This window comes from Anomaloglossus baeobatrachus, chromosome 7, assembly GCF_048569485.1.
Source record: "Anomaloglossus baeobatrachus isolate aAnoBae1 chromosome 7, aAnoBae1.hap1, whole genome shotgun sequence".
In the NCBI taxonomy this organism is placed as follows: domain Eukaryota; kingdom Metazoa; phylum Chordata; class Amphibia; order Anura; family Aromobatidae; genus Anomaloglossus; species Anomaloglossus baeobatrachus.
Genome location: NC_134359.1, coordinates 273,953,328 through 273,973,938, shown reverse-complemented (window position 1 = coordinate 273,973,938; position 20,611 = coordinate 273,953,328). Strand labels below are relative to the sequence as shown.

The 20,611-nt window shown below is 47.6% G+C and overlaps 1 protein-coding gene across 1 annotated transcript in view; it reads left to right on the top strand.

The window, feature by feature from the left end:
- The first annotated feature begins 2,305 nt into the window (after positions 1-2,305).
- LOC142246721 (uncharacterized) overlaps positions 2,306-20,611 on the top strand; it is a 65,923-nt gene continuing 47,617 nt past the window's right edge. Inside the window, exon 1 of the mRNA XM_075319776.1 lies at positions 2,306-3,516. Coding sequence (XP_075175891.1) covers positions 3,456-3,516 — 61 coding nt within the window. The 5' untranslated portion in view covers positions 2,306-3,455. The remainder of the gene's footprint in view (positions 3,517-20,611) is intronic.

The following is a 20,611-nucleotide window of genomic DNA, read 5'->3' as shown; positions in this document are numbered from 1 at the left end:
GGGGAGGCACTGTGAGTGGAGAAGAGCAGGGAGGCAGCGCGTCATAACGGAGCAGCCCAATGTGATGAGGTAATCACTCTGCACTTCATCACAGTGCTGCGGGCAACGAGGAGATGGCGAGCTCGTGGCATCCGGCAGGGAGAGGTAGGCGCTCTATGAGCTGAAGATCGCCGGGGGGTGCTGGGGGCCCGCTGACTCCAGCCGCGGGGGGGTGCCGCTGACTTCGGCCGCAGGGTGTCGGGGGGGGGGGGGGGCGCTGACTCCGGCCGCGGGTGGTGGGGGGGGGGGGCGCCGACTGCGGCCGCGGGTGGTGGTGGGGCGCCGGGACGACTCCGGCCGCGGGGGGGAGATTTAGGGGTGGGGCGACTCCGGCCGCCGGGGGAGGGGGGGCAGTGGTGGGGCGACTCCGGGGGGGGGGGCGCAGGGGTGGGGCGACTCCGGCCGCGGGGGGGGCAGGGGTGGGGCGACTCCGGCCGCGGGGGGGGGGGTGGCAGGGGTGGGGCAACTCCGGCCACAAGGGGGGCGCCGACTCCAGCTGCAGGAGGTGAGGGGCCGCTGACTCCAGCCGCGGGTGGGGGCCCACTGATTGCAGCCCCTGCCATGCTTTAGCTGGATGTGTGGAGGGCACACAATCAGCTGAAATGCATCGCTGCTCAGAGAGGATGCTGCAGGACGTGGGAGTCGGGGAGGGTGAGTAAAATGTTTTTTTGTTTTTTTTTTTCTTTTTGCAGTAGACAAATATACGAGGAGAGACCCAGAAAAGGCACATATACACAAGAAGGAGGAGATATATACCAGGAAGGGGACAAAAACCAGGATGGGACATATATACCAGAATGTGCCCAGGAGGGGAATATATATACATCAGGAGGAGCCTAGGATGGGGATATATATGCTGGGAAAGAGACAAATAAACCAGGATGGGAACATATATACCAGGAGGAGGACATATATACCAAGAAGGGGACAGAAACCAGGATGGGGACATATATAGCAGAATGTGCCCAGGAGTGGGATATACATACCAGGAGGTGCCCAGGATTGGACATATATACCAGGATAGAGACAAATAAACTGGGATGGGGACATGCATACCAGGAGGGTCCCTGGATGGGGACATATATACCTGGAAGAGGACATTTATGCTAGGAAGGGAACAATAAACCAGGATGGGGACATGCATACCAGGAAGGGCCCAAGATGCAGACATATATACCAGGATTTGGACATATATACCAGGAGGATATTATGCAGAGAGACAATGTGTGTGGGGTGATATACAGTGGAGCATTGTGTGTGTGTGTGAGGATATATATAAAGAGGGGCAGCTTGTTTGGGGGATAGTGTTCAAAGGGGCAGCGTACATGAGGGATATTACACAGAGGGTTATTGTGTGTGTGCATATTATACAAAGTTGCAGTGTGTGGGGGATATATAGAGGGGGCAGTGTGTGTGTGGAGGAAGCTACACAGGAGCAGTGTGTGGGATATTATACAAATGGGCAGTGTGTGTTGGTATTTACAGAGGAGCAGTGTACGTGTGGGGACATTATACAGAGGAGCAGTGTGTGGAGGGGGATATATTCAGGAGCAGTGTTTGTGGGGAGATATTATACAGAGGAGCAGTGTTTGTGGGGAGATATTATACAGAGGAGCAGTGTTTGTGGGGAAATATTATACAGAGGAGCAGTGTGTGGGAGGATATTATACAGAGGAACAGTGGATGTGGGAGGATATTATACAGAGGAGCAGTGTGTGTGGGAGGATATTATACAGAGGAACAGTGTGTGTGGGGATATTATATTGATAAACTGTGTGTGGGATACTAAACAGAGGAGCAGTGTGTGGGGGGATATTATACAGACGAGCAGTGTGTGGGGGGATATTATACAGACTAGCAGTGTGTATGTGGGGATATTATACAGAAGACCAGTGTGTATGGGGTATTATGCAGAGGAGCAGTGTGTGTGGGGATATTATACTGAGGAGCAGTGTGTGGGGGATATTATACTGAGGAGCAGTGTGTGTGGGGGGATAGTATACTGAGGTGCAGTGTGTGTGTTAGTATACTGAGGTGCAGTGTGTGTGTGTATGGGGGATAGTGTACTTAGGTGCAGTGTGTGTGTGCGGGATATTATACAGAGGAGCAGTGTGTGGGGGATATTACACTGAGGAGCAGTGTGTTTGGGGTGATATTATACAGAAGAGCAGTAACACACACACACACACACACACACACACACGTTTTTCCAAGAATGGTGGTGTGTGGAGGGCTTGAGGGGTGGAGTCGGAGCTGGGGTGGGGTGTAATATCCATCGATACGGCATAAATGGTTGAAATAGGAAGACCGCTAAAAAAAAGAGATCAGACGTGGTGGATTTGAGGTGCAGATTCTCCAGCACAAATTTGTAATTTATTGTACATTTGAAGAGATCAATTTTCTTAGCCTATAAAAAAAAAATGGCCTCCTGTCCTCGTTTGTTTCCTGGGAAACTAGGTAAAGAATCAGTAGGGGGGGCACCAAAGGGCAGTTTTGCACAGGGCACCATTCAGGTTAAGGCCGGCCCTGCATCTGTATATATGCCAGGATATAGGCCTGCAGTTACTATCTCCCATGGGATGTATAAACACCAGTCTTTGTGTATCATATGTGATGTATACAGCAGAATATAGTATGGTGCTGGGTATATATAGTATATAGTGTAGAGTTGTGTGTATATATAGTGCAGAGATGTTTATATAGTTTTGGCCCTGTGTATATATTGCAGAATCCACACTACAGTATATACACTGGCACATCTCTACACTATGTATTATATACACAGCTCCACAGTATTCTGTCTGTGACTTTTACATTTATTATTTTAAATGAAAGGCTGTGGAAAAGAAAGCGCAATAGGGTTTTACCTTTATAGGCACAGGGCAAGGGAATGGGGAGCAATAATACTCACCAACTATAGTTGTGCAAGCCATAACTACTATATTAGCACGTAGAACTGGATCAAGGCAGCGGCAACCCAAAGGCTGATAAGAGAGAAATTGTAGAAACGGGTATCTGCACTGCGCCAAAGATCACAAATCAGGATACCAGATTAATGTAGCTTTATTGCATCATAGGTCTACGCGTTTCAGGAGCTCATCGAAAGAGTGTAACCTAGAAGTGATCTTTTCTGTGCAAAAGCTTATTGAGTGTGACGTGTTCACATACAATGAGCCTGAGAGATTAGCGCAGTTATATCTGTCCTCCTGAAGCTCTGCAATCCAACTGTGGTATGAGGTTTCACAGAGCTGCTAGAGACAGGAGACTACCTGGAGGGAGGGGATTTCCTTACAATCTTTTCCTACAGGTGTCTTTGGCGCGGTGCAGATACCCGTTTCTACAATTTCTCACATTTTATTATTTTCACAGTTTTGAAATCCAGGAAAAATCTGAAGAAGATTCATCTTGAAGCCATAATGGAGAAAGGAGAAAGCGATGTGTGGGGAGATGAGCGGTGCAAAGAGGAGGAACCTACAGGTAATCGCCCCGGCAAGGAGTAATGACTAGTGATGGGCGGACCCGCAGATACCCGGGATCGGCGGATGCAACCAGGTCTATAGGGACCTGAATCAGGCGCTTTTAAAATAGTGTAGAACGTAAAAGATAGGTGACCCCTAAAGTATAACGCCAAAATTGTTAATTAGGGGAAAACCCAAAAGTTACCAAAGGACCACAATATAAATGCAAAAGGGAAAAAATATTTTATTGAAATAATTTACAAAGATGGTGAAGCCATAAAACAAGGAAGAGTGGCTAAGATGGAAAATGCCACACAAGGGGAACAGAGTAAAATACACTCCAACCAAACTCCCTAGTGACACCCAGTAAAGGGTTAATTACATATAGTAATGCAAATTACAGCAGCATATACATAACCAGAAAAGTTGAAAACTAGTTAGCGACTCACAGGTTAAACTGTTTGATTGCACACACTATAGACATTCCACAGAACTATCCACTCATCAAGTGTGTACAGCAGCAATTAAGCTGGTTAGTAACTGCTGCGTACGCCTCATAAGCAGACACCAACACAAAGAGACCCCCATAAAACAACACTATTTCAGTGCCAAGCAGCATGCAAAAATAAAGTGATTGTGTACATATGTGTATATATACAGCGTGTGCAGAATTATTAGGCAAGTTGTATTTTAGAGGATTTTTTTTTATTATTGATCAACAACTATGTTCTCAATCAACCCAAAAGACTCATAAATATCAAAGCGTATCAAAGGTCTGGGAGTTGAGCTTCACTCCATCCTGAACCCAAAAAGATCCCGCAAGTTCATCTTTGATGATACCAGACCATACCAGTACCCACCTCCATCTTGCTGGCGTCTGAGTCGGAGTGGAGCTCTCTGCCCTTTACTGATCCAGCCTCTGGCCCATCCATCTGGCCCATCAAGAGTCACTCTCATTTCATCAGTCCATAAAACCTTTGAAAAATCAGTCTTAAGATATTTCTTGGCCCAGTCTTGACGTTTTATCTTATGTTTCTTGTTGAAAGGTGGTGGTTTTTCAGCCTTCCTTACCTTGGCCATGTCCCTGAGTATGGCACACCTTGTGATTTTTGATACTCCAGTAACGTTGCAGCTCTGAAATATGGCCAAACTGGTGGCAAATGGCATCTTGGCAGCTTCACGCTTGATTTTCCCCAATCCATGGGCAGTTATTTTGCGCCTTTTTTGCCCAGCACGCTTCTTGCGCCACTGTTGGCTATTTGCCATGAAACGCTTGATTGTTCGTTGATCACACTTCAAAAGTTTGCCAATTTCAAGACTGCTGCATCCCTCTGCAAGACATTTAACAATATTGGACTTTTCAGAGCCCGTCAAATCTCTCTTCTGACCCATTTTGCCAAAGGAAAGGAAGTTGCCTAATAATTTAGCACACCTTATATAGGGTGTTGTTGTCATTACACCACACCCTCCTCATTACAGAGATGCACATCACCTGATTTACTTAATTGGTAGTTGGCTCTCGGCCTTGGAGTAGGACGACATGTATAAAAAGTATCATGTGATCAAAATACTCATTTGCCTAATAATTCTGCACACTGTGTGTGTGTGTATTTATAAAATGCAGGCCATTGAAGAAGCCCACATTACTTTGAGTCATGCTGTTAGCACACAACGACCTGGGGCACAAAGTCCCAAATAGAACAAATCAGCACGCTCAATGCCATGTTGTCCTACTCCCCCACATAATACGGCGGTGGCCCACCGAGGATGATGGGAAGGAGGACATACGTCATCCCTCCCATCACCACAGTGCGCGATAGTCCGTGACAGTGCATGCGCATGGCGCATATGTGTCCATGGGAATGAGGAAAGAGTAGAGCAGGTCAACATGCCCAGCGTCACGTCATCCTGACCCCCCTCCGCACAACGTGGCGGCAGCCCACCGAGGAAAAGGGGGAGGAGGACTGTCATTCCACCCCCATCTCCACGGTGACGCCACAACAACCACAGCGTGCGGAAGGCCAGTACATCGCACGTGCACAGTACGTCTGTGTCCAGGAGCAAGACAAACTCATTCAGTAAGTGGAATCATTACTGATAACCAAAAAAGGGGTATAGATAGCAGATACCGCCTTGATAAATGTCAAGATATTTGATGACTGCAAGGATATGATATTACATAAACAAAAAGTATATGCAAATATAAACCTGCACAATTGTTTAGTGACACAAAATACAAAATACGGCAGTGCATACATCAGTCCAGCACTCCAAAGAGTATCCGGAGTAAAAAAACAAAATCTACAATTTAATCATATGTGGCGCCCCTGACCCGGTCAGGCGTCACTAAATACTGCACCCATGCTGGGATAGTACTTCCAGGTAATCCTAAGGGCCAGACGAGATGTGTACGCACAGACACATAGCAACCAGTTCTCCCACACCAGAAGATGGGACCCTTGGGCAGTCTCCGGAGGGGGTGGCTTTCAAATCTTGTCAAGGAGTGAAGCGGAGGGGCTGGGGGCAACAGTGCAGAGGTTGTCAGGAAAGGGGGGAGAGAGCCAGTCTGGTGGTGGTGAGCGGCAGTCACGAGATAGATACGCGCGCGGCCATTAGTCAGACCCTGCACGGGGTAGTAACAGTTAGCGGGGGAGAACGGTCACCTGGTGAGTGGTGAGAGTAGTACGGAGTTGCCGGTGACTAGGCACATACGGAGTACAGGTCCCTAGAGCAGACTCCAGTTTAACGACCTACTGAACCTGCCGGTGAGGGGAACTACAAGTACCTCACCAACCTCACAGAGTCCGAGCCTCAGCAGCAACGCAGGGACCCATAAGGGGACAGAGCCTGGAGCCATCTCACTTGGTCCACGCTGCCGGCAAACGGGCCAAACACAGGGGAGAAAAGGCAGAAGCGACTCCCTGGATAGACCCCCATGGTACTTCACGTCAGGGGGTTATCCGAACACAGACTTCTAGGAAGGTGAGCTAACAGGTTACCCTCAGACTGGCCCAAAGGAACCCTGGTCTTACCTGGTTAATCACAGCAACGCCCGGGTCAGCTCACAATAACATCTGAAGTGAGTAAAAACCAGTTGAAAGACTTTTGGACTCAGCCTGTGTTATTCCGGGACCCCGCTACCCTGCTCACCCGAGCCCCTGGGGCCTGCCTCACCCACGGGAGGCTACATCACCTGGCTGCAGACCCCATCAGCCCCAGACGCTCGTAAAACCTGCAGCGGCGGTCATCCACATCCATGACCGCAAGCGTGAGTGGCGTCACGACATATAATAAAACTGACATTACCTGTTCGTCATATTGATCAATCCCTGTGGCGTCCCCGAACAGGATCAGCACTCCTGGGGCGTCACACAAACATATCAAAAAATAACAAATGAGAGCACATGCCACCAAAATCAACGCGAACAGAGGATGGAGCTTGTCAGAAGTTGATGGACGACTCTGCAATACTCAATGGGTGTAAATGACCAATCTGAGAAAAACTATGGACACAATCCAAAAGGGACCTAAAAAAAAGGATAGGAAAATTAAAGACAGATTATAATTTATTATTTACTGGGTGTCACTAGGGAGGTTGGTTGCAGTGTATTTTCCTCTGTTCCCCTTGTGTGGCATTTTCCATCTCAGCCACTCTTCCTTGTTTTACTGCTTCACTTTCCTTTTTATAAATGATTTCAATAAAATATTTTTTCACTTTTGCATTTATATTGTGGTCCTGTGGGAACTTTTGGGTTTTCCCTAATTAACAATTTTGGCTTTATACTTTAGGGGTCACCTATTCTTTTAGGTTCTATGTCTATCCTCTTGGACCAGACCATTCCTTTTAGGAATTATTTGTAGGTTTTGCTTTAAAATGGTGGTAGAAGGGATAGGGGAATTAGAGCAATCGTGTTATACTTACCGGTCTCACACACTGCTATAATGCTACTTCTGGGGCCACTCATTATCCTTCATACACATGTACTGCTTCCCTCGCCCATCGGCAGTGCCGGTGTCTGTGATTGGTTACAGTCATACAGCGCCCCCACTCTGTGTGTCTGACAGCTTTCAATCACAGATGCTGTATGAGTTCCTAGATTGGTGTAAAAATAAATAAAATTGGCTTGGGGTCCCCCCATATTCAGATACTTAGCATAGGTAAAGCATATGGCTACAGGCTGCAGCCCCCAGCCGTGTGCTTATCTTGGCTGTGTTAGAAATTAAGAGGGACTGCATGTGGCTTTTTAAAAAAAATATTTAAATAATTTTTAAAAACCTGCGTGCGGTCCTCTTCAATTTTGATACCCAGCCATGATATAGCAGACAGCTGGGAGCTGGTATTCTCAGGCTGGACCCCCCCAGCCTAAAAATAGCAGCCTGCAGCCATCCAGGATTGTCTGCTTTATCATGGCTGGGTTCCAAAATTGGGATATGTATTTAAATAATTTAAAAAAAGCCATATATGGTTCCTCTTATGTTGATACACAGCCTATATCTGCGCACACACACACACACACATTATTTTTATATATTTATCCTGTATATATATTTCTAATATTGGGAAGCCGGCAACAGCCTCATTCACCTCCCGGCTTGTCTAACAGACATGGCCGCACATTGGGCACACTAACACTGCAGTATATACATCACAAGAGAGGCTGGGGACAAACACAATACTGGGGGGAATACATATTACTGAGGAAAGGGGTATACAGCTCTAGAGGAGGGCAGTGACTGAGGTGGGGGGGGACAGCTGTGAGGTGGGGGGTTGACATGCAGCTCTGGGTGTATACAGCTCTGGGGTGGGGGGGGGACATACAGCACCTGGGTGGAGGGGACATACAACTCTGGGGGTATAGTAGTATGCAGCCCCCATATTGTGTTATGAAGCCCCCATTGTCCTCCATATAGTATTATGTAGCCCCCGTATGCACTATGCAGCCCCCATATAGCACAATGCAGACCCAGATAGCATTAGGCACCTTCATGTAGTATACAGCACACATATAGCACAATGCAGACCCAGATAGCAATAGGCACCCTCATGTAGTACACAGCCCCTAAATACCACAGTGCAGAGCCAGATAGCATTAGGCACCCTCATGTAGTACACAGCACCTATATAACACAGTGCAGAGCCAGATAGCATTAGGTATCCTCATGTAGTACACAGTGCAGTATATAGTACAGTGCAGACCCAGACAGCACAGTGCAGAGCCAGATAGCATTAGGCACCCTCATGTAGCATACAGCTTGTATATAGCATAGCCTGTATATAGCACAGTGCAGAGCCAGATAGCAGTAGGCACCCTCATGTAGCATACAGCTTGTATATAGCATAGCCTGTATATAGCACAGTGCAGAGCCAGATAGCAATAGGCACCCTCATGTAGCATACAGCTTGTATATAGCATAGCCTGTATATAGCACAGTGCAGAGCCAGATAGCAGTAGGCACCCTCATGTAGAATACAGTGATTAATACTCAGTGGTGTAACTAGAGTTTGATGGGCCCTGGTGCAAAATTTTGACCGGGGCCCCCCTCCACGTACACCGACACTTAGGGTGCGGGATAATGACACTGACACTCGGGGTACAGGATAATGATGCTGACACTTGGCTCTTACCCTCAGCACCCAGGTTTCCCATGATCTGAAATCCCTCTATCAATACCCAGCTTTCTCATGTTCTGATATCTATCTTTCCCTCAGCACCCAGCTTTCCCATAACAGAGTAAAGCGGGGTGCTGAGAGATGTATAGCAGAGCATGGGAAAGCTGGGTGCTGAGAGATGTATAGCAGAGCATGGGAAAGCTGGGTGCTAAGAGATGTATAGCAGAGCATGGGAAAGCTGGGTGCTGAGGGAAAGCCTTTTTCCCTCAGCACAAAACATTCCCATCCCATACTTGTATCTTTGTCCTCCTTATATATAGCTCTCCAAATACTATAATGGCCCCCACATAGCCTTCCGTATAATATAAAGGGTCCCACATAACCCGTCATATATTATAATGCACCCCCATAGTTCTCCATGTATTATAATTCACCCCATAGTACTCCATATATTATACTGCACCACAGTGTTTTATAACGCACACCCATGTGTGTCCATGTGTAAGGTAGCCTCCATATTTCTCCATTTATTATAATGTAGCCCCCATAGTGCTATATGTATTATAATGTAGCGCCATAAATCATCATATTGTATTATGCAGCCCCATACTCCTCCATGTATAATGCACCTCTAGTCCATGTATAAGGTGTCCTTCATGTTTATTATGCAGTCCCATAGACCTCCATGTATCATGGAGCCAGGCCCCTCCAGGCCTCCATGTGTCATGCAGCCAGCAAAATAAAAAACAAGTACCTCTCTTCTCCTTCCGACCCCTGCGACTGCGGTAGTTACGCCCCTGCCCCCATATGTCACACACCCTGCACCCCCATATCACACACACTACACCCCCATATCTCACACACCCTGCTTCCCATACAGCCTGCACCCCCATATCACACACACTACACCCCCATATCTCACACACCCTGCTTCCCATACAGCCTGCATCCCCATATCACACACACTACACCCCCATATCTCTCACACCCTGCTTCCCATACAGCCTGCACCCCCCATATCACACACACACACCCTGCTTCCCATACAGCCTGCACCCCCCATATCACACACACACACACTGCTTCCCATACAGCCTGCACCCCCCAGATCTCACACACTACACCCCCATATGTCACATACCCTGCTTCCCATACAGCCTGCACCCCCCCATATCACACACACACACACACACACACACACACTGCTCCCCATACAGCCTGCACTCCCCATATCCCACACACTACACCCCCATATGTCGCATACCCTGCTCCCCATACAGCCTGCACCCCCATATCACACACACTACACCCCCATATCTCACACACCCTGCTTCCCATACAGCCTACACCCCCATATCTCTCACACCCTGCTTCCCATACAGCCTGCACCCCCCATATCACACACACACTGCTCCCCATACAGTCTGCACCCCCCAGATCTCACACACTACACCCCCATATGTCACATACCCTGCTTCCCATACAGCCTGCACCCCCCATATCAGACACAATACACCCCCATATCTCACACACCCTGCTCACATATCTCACCCTGCCTGTACCCCAACTTACCCCTCTCAAACACTCTGCACCCCTTCACATGCTTCTGTCACAGTCTGCAGCCCTCATATGCCCCTCACCCTGCAGTCCCCCTCACCCTCATGTCCCCTCTTTTCTTATTACCAGTCATCATGTGTCCATTATCTCCTTCAGGATTCAGTTCTCTTGCTTTCTGCCCGGCCTCCTGTGTCTCCTCCCACACAGTCACATGGGCGTGACATCATCGCAGGTCCTGCAGGATGGAGATTCCGTCTGCTGTGCAGGTCAGGAGCACTCCTGCAGCTCAGACATGGCTGGTGGCCTCTCCAGGTCAGGGGCCCCTCTACTGACACTGGGCTCCCCTGACTCACAGGTCGGCCACTACACAGCAGCACTACACATAGACGCAGAGCGGCTGCCGGGCCCCTATGTGTACTAGTGCCGCTGTGTAGTGGCCGGCCTGTGAGTCAGGGGAGCCCAGTGTCAGTAGAGGGGCGCCTCACTTCTCCTCGTTCCCCCGCTGATCCGGTCTCCTCGGCGCGTCCATTGCTGTCGCTCGCTCTGACCTCTCAGCAGGCGCACAGTGATGACGTCACCGCGGTCCTCTGCAGAGCTGTCAGAAGAACGCCGACAGTCACAGCGGGGAGAATGATAAGAGAGGGAGCTCACTCTCTCATCATTGCTCTCAATTGTATCAGCACCTGCGATGTCGATGCAATTGAAAGCTCGATCCTCGGCGGGGGGCGGTGACAGCGTGGCCACCGGGCCCCCCTGAGTAGCGGTGCGCCACTCCTGCCACCGCGAGTGGGCCCCCCCGGCAGCTCAGGGCCCCGGCATTTGACCGGGTTTGCCGGGTGCTGGCGCCGGCCCTGGACCCTACCCCCATTTTTTTTAATTTATCTTTACACCAATCTAGACACACACATTGAAAGCAGTCAGATACGCTGTCACACAGGGAGAGGGCTCGGTCTAACTGCAACTAATCAGACGCTGCAACTGCCGGTGGGCAGGGAAAGCATTGCATATGTATGAAGGCTATTGAGTGGCCCCTGAAGTAGTGTTACAGCCGCACGTGAGACATCAAAGCTTATCTCAACCACATCTGGTGCTACGTTATCGTCTATCTACTTTAATATTGGAACAATCAACGTATCTCTGTGATAGACATGCATAAAATACAAAAGAAAGACAGTTTGCACTCTGATAATGCTAAAGTATGGAAACCATGAATGTTTGAACATGGACCTGCATTACTGCTATGGAAAATCTAAGAAAAATTAGATATTTAGCATATATAAATGGCCATTTGTATATTTGCCCAGTTGCCCCTTCACGGCATATCTCGTAACTGGGTACCTAATGCTATTCTGAAGCCTCTCTCTGGGTTAAAAACCTCCTGTGTATGGGCAAGTAGGAACCTGCTATGTAGGATAAGATTATCTGTGGCAACTGGGGGAGGGGTGCACGGTCAGTGGGTATGCCCTCTTAATATAGACAAAAAAGACTCCACTCGCCAAACTGACGTGTGAACAGCTGCATAACTGAACATGACATAAAATACAAAAAAAAAAGACAGTTTGCACTCTGATAATGCTAAAGTATGGAAACCATGAATGGGTGAACATGGACCTGCAACTGGGCAGATATTTAGCATATATAAATGGCCATTTGTATATCTGCCCAGTTGCAGGTCCATGTTCACACATTCATGGTTTCCATACTTTAGCATTATCAGAGTGCAAACTGTCTTTTTTGTATTTTATGTCATGTTCAGTTATGCACCTGTTCACATGTCTGTTTTGGTGAGTGCATAAGCAAGGATGGTTGACCTTAGGGAGATCAACATCAACACCGCGGAGACACCATCACGTGTTTCTCAACGCAGTGATTCTAGAGCAATGCCCCCTGGGAAATATTCAAAACAAGAAAGCCTGCTGACACACCATCACATGTTTCTCAATGCTTGCAGGAACTAGCTGCGTTGAGATACACGTGATGGTGTCTCCGCCGTGTTGATCTCCCTAAGGTCAACCATCCTTGCTTATGTAGTCTTCTACTAGGCAATGCTCCCACTAGCCAGTTTCCTACTCCACACTGATGAGGGGCAAATACCCCGAAACAGCTGTCTGTGGATGGATACCATGTTTGGCATAGGTGGTCTCCTTGACTGGAGACTGCCCTTCCCGTGGTTGTTCCTTCCCGGTGAAAGACCTGGCTAGTTTCCTGCCATCGTTGAGAAACGTGATGGTGTCTCCGCAGGCTTTCTTGGTTTTTTTTGAATAGTTTGGTGAGTGCAGTCAGTCTTTTTTGTCTGTGATGGACATGCAGGCAGCTTATTCCGAATTAGTCTGAGATATCCATAACTAAAGATCACAGAAATAACACAACAGACAAAAATAAAGTATAACCATACTATCACTATTTGCCGCTGGAGGATGTCACACCTTCAAATAGCCAAAAGAATCATTAGCTACATTAACCTCTCTCTCAAGTTTCTGTGAGTGTGCTGGGAGAGGAATTCCATAGATCCCAGATTTTACCCCACAGGGGTGTACTAACATATTCAATGCGTCACCAGCGTTCCCGGTCAACGCTCTTCTGAATACCAGGCACTTCCAGTCATGCGCATTAGACCTCTCTGAAGCTGGGACACATACACCCGGCTTCATACTTCACTTGACCGGAAGTGCCCGGCATTCAGAAATGCGGTCGCAGCAAACACAGGTACGCTCGTCACCACTGGTGATGCTGAATTGAATTGCATGTTAGTACGCACCTGTGGGCCCTTGTGAGCATACTAAAATGCGAAGAAGGCGGACTACTCTGGGGATATAACGCCCATGGGACTAGTCCCCTATGGTCATTAGCATAAAATAAAGATCTTTAGAAATACTTTTTATAAAGATCTCTTTATCTATGCTAGTGTATACAAGGACAGTTAGGCAGGGATTAGCAATACGCACCCAGAACTGCTCGTGGTTCTGGGTGCATATTGCACCTGACAGGTTCCCTTTAACAGCTAACTCAATAAATGCCCGATTGGAATCCCATCCAAGAGACAATGAATACGATGCATTGCACTATAGATGTTTAATCAAAATGCGAATTTTGTGAAAAAATATATAAAACATCCAAAAAAGTTGAAAACAGGGAGCCACCAGGAGGGACATCAACCTAAGTGCTGAAGCTGATGGTTCCACCTGCGTTCCAGCGCGCGCAATGCGGAAGTGATTTGAATGGAGGTGAGCAGTCCGGAGCTCCATGCGCCATAATTGCCTGAGAAACGCACAGGTTCTTAATTAAAATGTATCATTTTAATTGGTTACGGGTAGTTTATATAGACGGCTTGACCCCACCCTGATATGCCTCTTTGAGAAAGCATTAGTGCAGGGGTGGGGAACCTCCGGCCCGCGGGCCGTATGCGGCCCGCAATGACCTTTTCTGTGGCCCCCGGGGCACTGGGGCAGATTCCCGGTGGTTGTGGTGCTCGGGCAGCCGCTCATCTTGTCTATTGCCAGCAGACAGCACTGGGGGTTGGACTTCCTCCCTCTTGCTCCTACATGCTCCCTGTGAGATTGCAGCTAGAATCAGAGTGATGGGGGAGGGGCCTGCACGGGACATAGAAGGCTGTATAGTGCCGTGCGTTCTACCTCTCACACTCCCATTCTGTGCTCGGCTGTTCATGGCTAGCAGGTCTTTTCTTGGAGAGAAAAGACGAGAATGAAGCCAGCCCTTGAGCTGAGCTGCTGCATCCATCACTTGTGCTGCACCTAATCTTACAGGGCAACTAAGCAGCAGGTACTTATATCTGCGCTAAGTGTGTTTATATCTAATATATACCACCATATATCAAATGTATTTGTCACTTAAGTGTCCAGCGTCTGTTGTGTATACGACATGTGCGTGTGCTGTGTATACGGTGTGTGTGCTGTGTATGTGCTGTGTATACAGCGTGTGTGCTGTGTATACAGCGTGTATGCTGTGTGTGTGCTGTGTATACAGCGTGTATGCTGTGTGTGTGCTGTGTATACAGCGTGTGTGCTGTGTATGTGCTGTGTATACAGCGTGTGTGCTGTGTATGTGCTGTGTATACAGAGTGTATGCTGTGTGTGTGCTGTGTATACAGCGTGTGTGCTGTGTGTGTGCTGTGTATACAGCGTGTGTGCTGTGTGTGTGCTGTGTATACAGCGTGTGTGCTGTGTGTGTGCTGTGTATACAGCGTGTGTGCTGTGTATGTGCTGTGTATACAGCGTGTGTGCTGTGTATGTGCTGTGTATACAGCGTGTGTGCTGTGTATGTGCTGTGTATACAGCGTGTGTGCTGTGTATACAGCGTGTGTGCTGTGTATGTGCTGTGTATACAGCGTGTATGCTGTGTGTGTGCTGTGTATACAGCGTGTGTGCTGTGTATACAGCGTGTGTGCTGTGTATACAGCGTGTGTGCTGTGTATACAGCGTGTGTGCTGTGTATACAGCGTGTGTGCTGTGTATACAGCGTGTGTGCTGTGTATACAGCGTGTGTGCTGTGTATACAGCGTGTGTGCTGTGTGTGTGCTGTGTATACAGCGTGTGTGCTGTGTGTGTGCTGTGTATACAGCGTGTGTGCTGTGTGTGTGCTGTGTATACAGCGTGTGTGCTGTGTATACAGCGTGTGTGCTGTGTATACAGCGTGTGTGCTGTGTATACAGCGTGTGTGCTGTGTGTGTGCTGTGTATACGGTGTGTGTGCTGTGTATACGGCGTGTATACGGCATGTGTGTGCTGTATACGGCGTGTGAGTGCTGTGCATGGCTTGTGTGTGTGCTGTATACGGCATGTGTGTGCTGTATACGGCGTGTGAGTGCTGTGTATGGCTTGTGTGTGTGCTGTATACGGCGTGTGAGTGCTGTGCATGGCTTGTGTGTGTGCTGTATATGGCATGTGTGTGCTGTATACGGCGTGTGAGTGCTGTGCATGGCTTGTGTGTGTGCTGTATACGGCATGTGTGTGCTGTATACGGCGTGTGAGTGCTGTGTATGGCTTGTGTGTGTGCTGTATACGGCGTGTGAGTGCTGTGCATGGCTTGTGTGTGTGCTGTATACGGCATGTGAGTGCTGTGTATGGCTTGTGTGTGTGCTGTATACGGCGTGTGAGTGCTGTGCATGGCTTGTGTGTGTGTTGTATACGGCATGTGTGTGCTGTATACGGCGTGTGAGTGCTGTGTATGGCTTGTGTGTGTGCTGTATATGGCGTGTGAGTGCTGTGCATGGCTTGTGTGTGTGCTGTATACGGCGTGTGAGTGCTGTGCATGGCTTGTGTGTGTGCTGTATACGGCATGTGAGTGCTGTGTATGGCTTGTGTGTGTGCTGTATACGGCATGTGAGTGCTGTGTGCAGTATACAGTATCTCCTGTGCATGTGTACTATATATGGCCAGTGTGTGTCATGGGTAGTGTACAATATGATAACTGTGTCAAGGCTGTGTGCAGTATACGGGCAGTGTGTCAGAGCGGTGTGTGTATGTACAGTGTCTCCTGTGTGATATATATGATTTACCAATCTGCGCTTCAAACAAAGACAAACCTGGAAAAGCAGTTGTGAGACGCAAACATCACAGCGCACCAAAGAGAATCAGCTCTGGCCGCCACAGTAGGGGTATAGGGGTGAGTTAATTAATTGTTTGACCAATTATAGCCGGGTCATTTTCAAGTTGATGATTTTGTGCGGCCCCCGAAGGTTGGTAGAATTTTCCAAATGGCCCCCGGCAGTAAAAAGGTTCCCCACCCCTGCATTAGTGAAACGTACGTTAGAGGTGGAGGGGTACACCAATGCTGGTGAATGTAATAAGGTAAATGTTGTTTTTCAATGCCATTGATTCTATTAACAGACAGTTTTTTACAGGATTGGTAAAATCGCCAATATGAGCTTTTGCCTGTGGTATATGTGATGCTATTTCTGTGGTATACTTGCATGTGATGTGGACAATGTGTCAAATTGTGAATTACCACGTAGACTATATATGAGTGTACCGCCCCCCCCCCGCTCTGATCCGGAGCTGCTGCGGCTCGAGTGGTCTCCTAATCCGGGGAGTCCGCACGGACACTCGAATTAAAAGAAAGGGGGGGGGTGAGTGTGAACAAAAGGGGGTTAGAAAGTTTGTGACGCCACCCACGGTACGTGGTAATGTGAGGGACCACCGCTGCTGTTGGGGAGCCCGGTGACAATGGTGTAGCAGCAGGATGTTTAACCCCTCCATGGGTAGGGGGTTTGTGTCCCGGGGTCCGTTGGGTTGTTGGTGTTGGGGTGCCGTTGGGGAAAGGAAAAGGGTTTTTCAGTATACTCACTCAGTCCAGGAATAACAATACCGACAGCTTGTAAACCAGATTTCTGAGCACCACTGCCGCTTGTAGGGAGCACGCTTGGGTCCGTGCCCTTGGTGTTGCTGTTAGCCTGTGGCCCTTTCCTTGGCACCTTTGTCTCTATTTGGAATCTGAAGTATGGAACTCTTCGGATCCCGCTCGCCCGTATGGCTAACGGAGTGAGCTTGCTCTCAGGGTTCACGCATAGGATTTCTTTGGACTGTATTGGGAAAGTCCTATCTCATCGGTGCGCTAGTACCCCGATTTTGGAGCGGGTTGGGGATGAATATTGAAGTCTTCACCCCCATCGGGTAAATTACCGGAACTGCTGCATCCTGCTCGTGCCCCCGATGACCCGCTCCACCGCAGCACCCTCATTCCCCGCAGCCACATTCAGACCATAAAACCAAAATTTGGGGGGAAAAGTGCATCTTATGGTCCGAAAAATACGGTATATGCTAATTAAAATGTACATATAGCCGCGGCTCAGTGCTATTTCCCTCACATGCGGTTATATTGTTTGATGGGTCGCATATACCTATGCGCATTATATACTGAATGCAATAAGGTAAATGCTGTTTTTCAATGCTATTGATTCTATCAATAGACCGTTTTTCACAGGATCGTTAATATCGCTAATATGATCTTTTGCTTGTGTTATATGTGATGCCATGTCTGTGATATACCTGCATGTGATGTGGACAATGTGTCAAATTTTGAGTTACTATGGAGCCTTTATATGAGCACAGCCAGCTGGCCTTCACTTATATGCTAACGATATCGGACATATAGCCACACATATATTGTTTGACGGGTCGCATATACCTATGCGCATTGTATTTCCTTTGTACCCTGCACCTTAATTGGCTCTGTGGGTGGTGTATACACTTGGTTATCCACGATACACAGACCCAGCTTTTAGGGGATGCGGCTATAAGGTTTAATTTTTTTGTAGTTTCACGAGCGCAATCTTCAATTGTTATATACATATTAAATTCTGTCTATAAATGGATACTGATAATTGACCTTATTAATAGTATATGTAATAGCTTATATAATATACAAATATTAATTGTATAATTACAGCGTATATTAACAATTGGCGGATTATTTATTATAATTATACATATTATCAGCTTCAGCCCTTTGGTTTATGTCCCTCCTGGTGGCTCCCTGTTTTCCACCTTTTTGGATGTTTTATATATTTATTTTCACTTTAAAATCGCATTTGATTAAACATCTATAGTGCAGTCGTATTCATTGTCCCTTGGATGGGATTCCAATCGGGCATTTATTGAGTTAGTTTATGCACACATGATAATATAAACCTAATTGTAAAGGACAAATATGTTGATTAACTATCCCTTTAAAAACTACCTGTTAGATCACTGCAGCATATACATGAACCTTAACCCTTTTACTGCTAGAAGAAATTTTAATATGCTCCAACTTAGGGTAAACGACGAGCAGACACAGAAAGGGATCTGCGATCAACACCACACAGTGACCTTCTGATCCCAGATTCCCCCTGAGATCACATCAGGCTGTGACACACTCGTGACAGTCACAGCCAGGAGTAGATAAGAGAAAGCGGAAAATTCCCTGGGTTTATCCAGCCTTATGTGTGTTGCAATGCCATTGCTTCCTAAGGCCTTGTGCGCACTAGGCGTTTTTGCTGCAATTTTAGCGGCGTTTTTTACCGCGTTTTTCTGCTGAAAACGCAGTGACATTGCTTCACCAGCAATGTCTATGGGTTTTCAGAAGTGCTGTCCGCACACAGCGTTTTTTTGTCGCTGCGTTTTTGTGGTGACCACAAAAATGCAGCATGTCAATTATTTCTGCGTTTTTCACTGCGTTTTTCACCCATTGAGTTCAATGAAATGTTCAACAACGCAATGAAAAACGCATATAGCTGTGTTTCTATGACTAAAAACGCAGCTATAAACGCAAGGGATGGGCAGTATAGTGACGTGTACAGGAAGAGGATTCCTTCTGTTGGTAAACACAGAAGCATGAATCCCCCCGGTACCGTCACCGCTGCTTCCACAACCCGACCGGTGCCATGTCAGCTCCGTGCGGCACCATGTCTGGGCGGGAGGTGGAGGCAGTGGTGAAACAAAAGTGAACAGTAGAAAAAAAAAAATGTCATATATACTCACCTGTCTGCAGGGTCCCGGTGCCATGCCCGCTCCTGTCCCGGTCCCGCCGCTCTGGCTGTGTGCAGTCTCCCCGGGGCACGTACGAAGCTTGCAGGACCTGGCGGTGGATCACCTGATGCAGTCACCTGACGCATCAGCTGATCGTAATTCTCGCGGTGTCGCCGGCTTTTTCGCGCCCGGCCGGCTATCAGCTGATCCTGCCATCAGGGGACTTCATCAGCTGATTACCGGCAGCTGCTGCAGCGATGGGACAGGATCAGACTCTCATCCGATCGCTCCAGGAGCTGCCGGTAATCAGCACAGACGTGAGTATTTATTTATTTATTTATTTATTTTTTTGCACTGATGCTTCAGCTGATTGTATAATCGGCTTTTATACAATCAGCTGATGTGTGGTGTGCTTCAGCCCCTAGAACCTGACACATCATCTGATCGCTTTGCCTTCCAGCAAACCGATCAGATGATATTGGATCTGAATTGGACGGCGCGGGACCCTGACCCATGATTACTGTGGAGGGGGGTTCTTTATTTCAATAAAGATGGAGTCACTAATTGTGTTTTATTTCTAATAAAAATATTTTTCTGTGTTGTGTTTTTTTATCTTTACTAGAAATTCATGGTGGCCATGTCTAATATTGGCGTGACACCATGAATTTCGGGCTTAGGGCCAGCTGATAATATACAGCTAGCCCTAAGTCCATTATTACCCAGTGAGCCACCCGGCATCAGGGCAGCTGGAAGAGTTGGATACAGCGCCAGAAGATGGCGCTTCTATGAAAGCGCCATTTTCTGGGGTGGCTGTGGACTGCAATTCGCAGTAGGGGTGCCCAGAAAGCATGGGCACTCTGCACTGTGGATTCCAATCCCCAGCTGCCTAGTTGTACCTGGCTGGACTCAAAAATTGGGCGAAGCCTATGTCATTTTTTTTTTTAATTATTTCTTGAAATTCATGAAATAAAAAAAAAAAAGGGCTTCCCTATATTTTTGATTCCCAGCCGGGTACAAATAGGCAGGTGGGGATTGGGGGCAGCCTGTACCTGCCTGCTGTACCTGGCTAGCATACAAAAATATAGCGAAGCTCATGTCATTTTTTTTTTTTTTTCTTTTTGGGCAAAATAACTCCTGCATACAGTCCTGGATGGAGGATGCTGAGCCTTGTAGTTCTGCAGCTGCTGTCTGCTCTCCTGCATACACTAGTTCTGCAGCTGTCTGCTCTCCTGCATACAATGAACATTTTGAAGAAGGAAATGACATCAGACCTTTTTATTTTTTTTTTTCTTCCATCAACAATCTTTAATGGCATTGTGCACTGATTAAAAACGCAGTGAGCAAAAACACAGCAATAAACGCACCAAATCGCTGTAAAAACGCATGCGTTTTTGTCGCGTTTTTTAGCCGCGGGTGCGTTTTTTGAGACAAAAACGCACATAAAAACGCAGCGTGAAAAAAACGCCTAGTGCGCACATACCC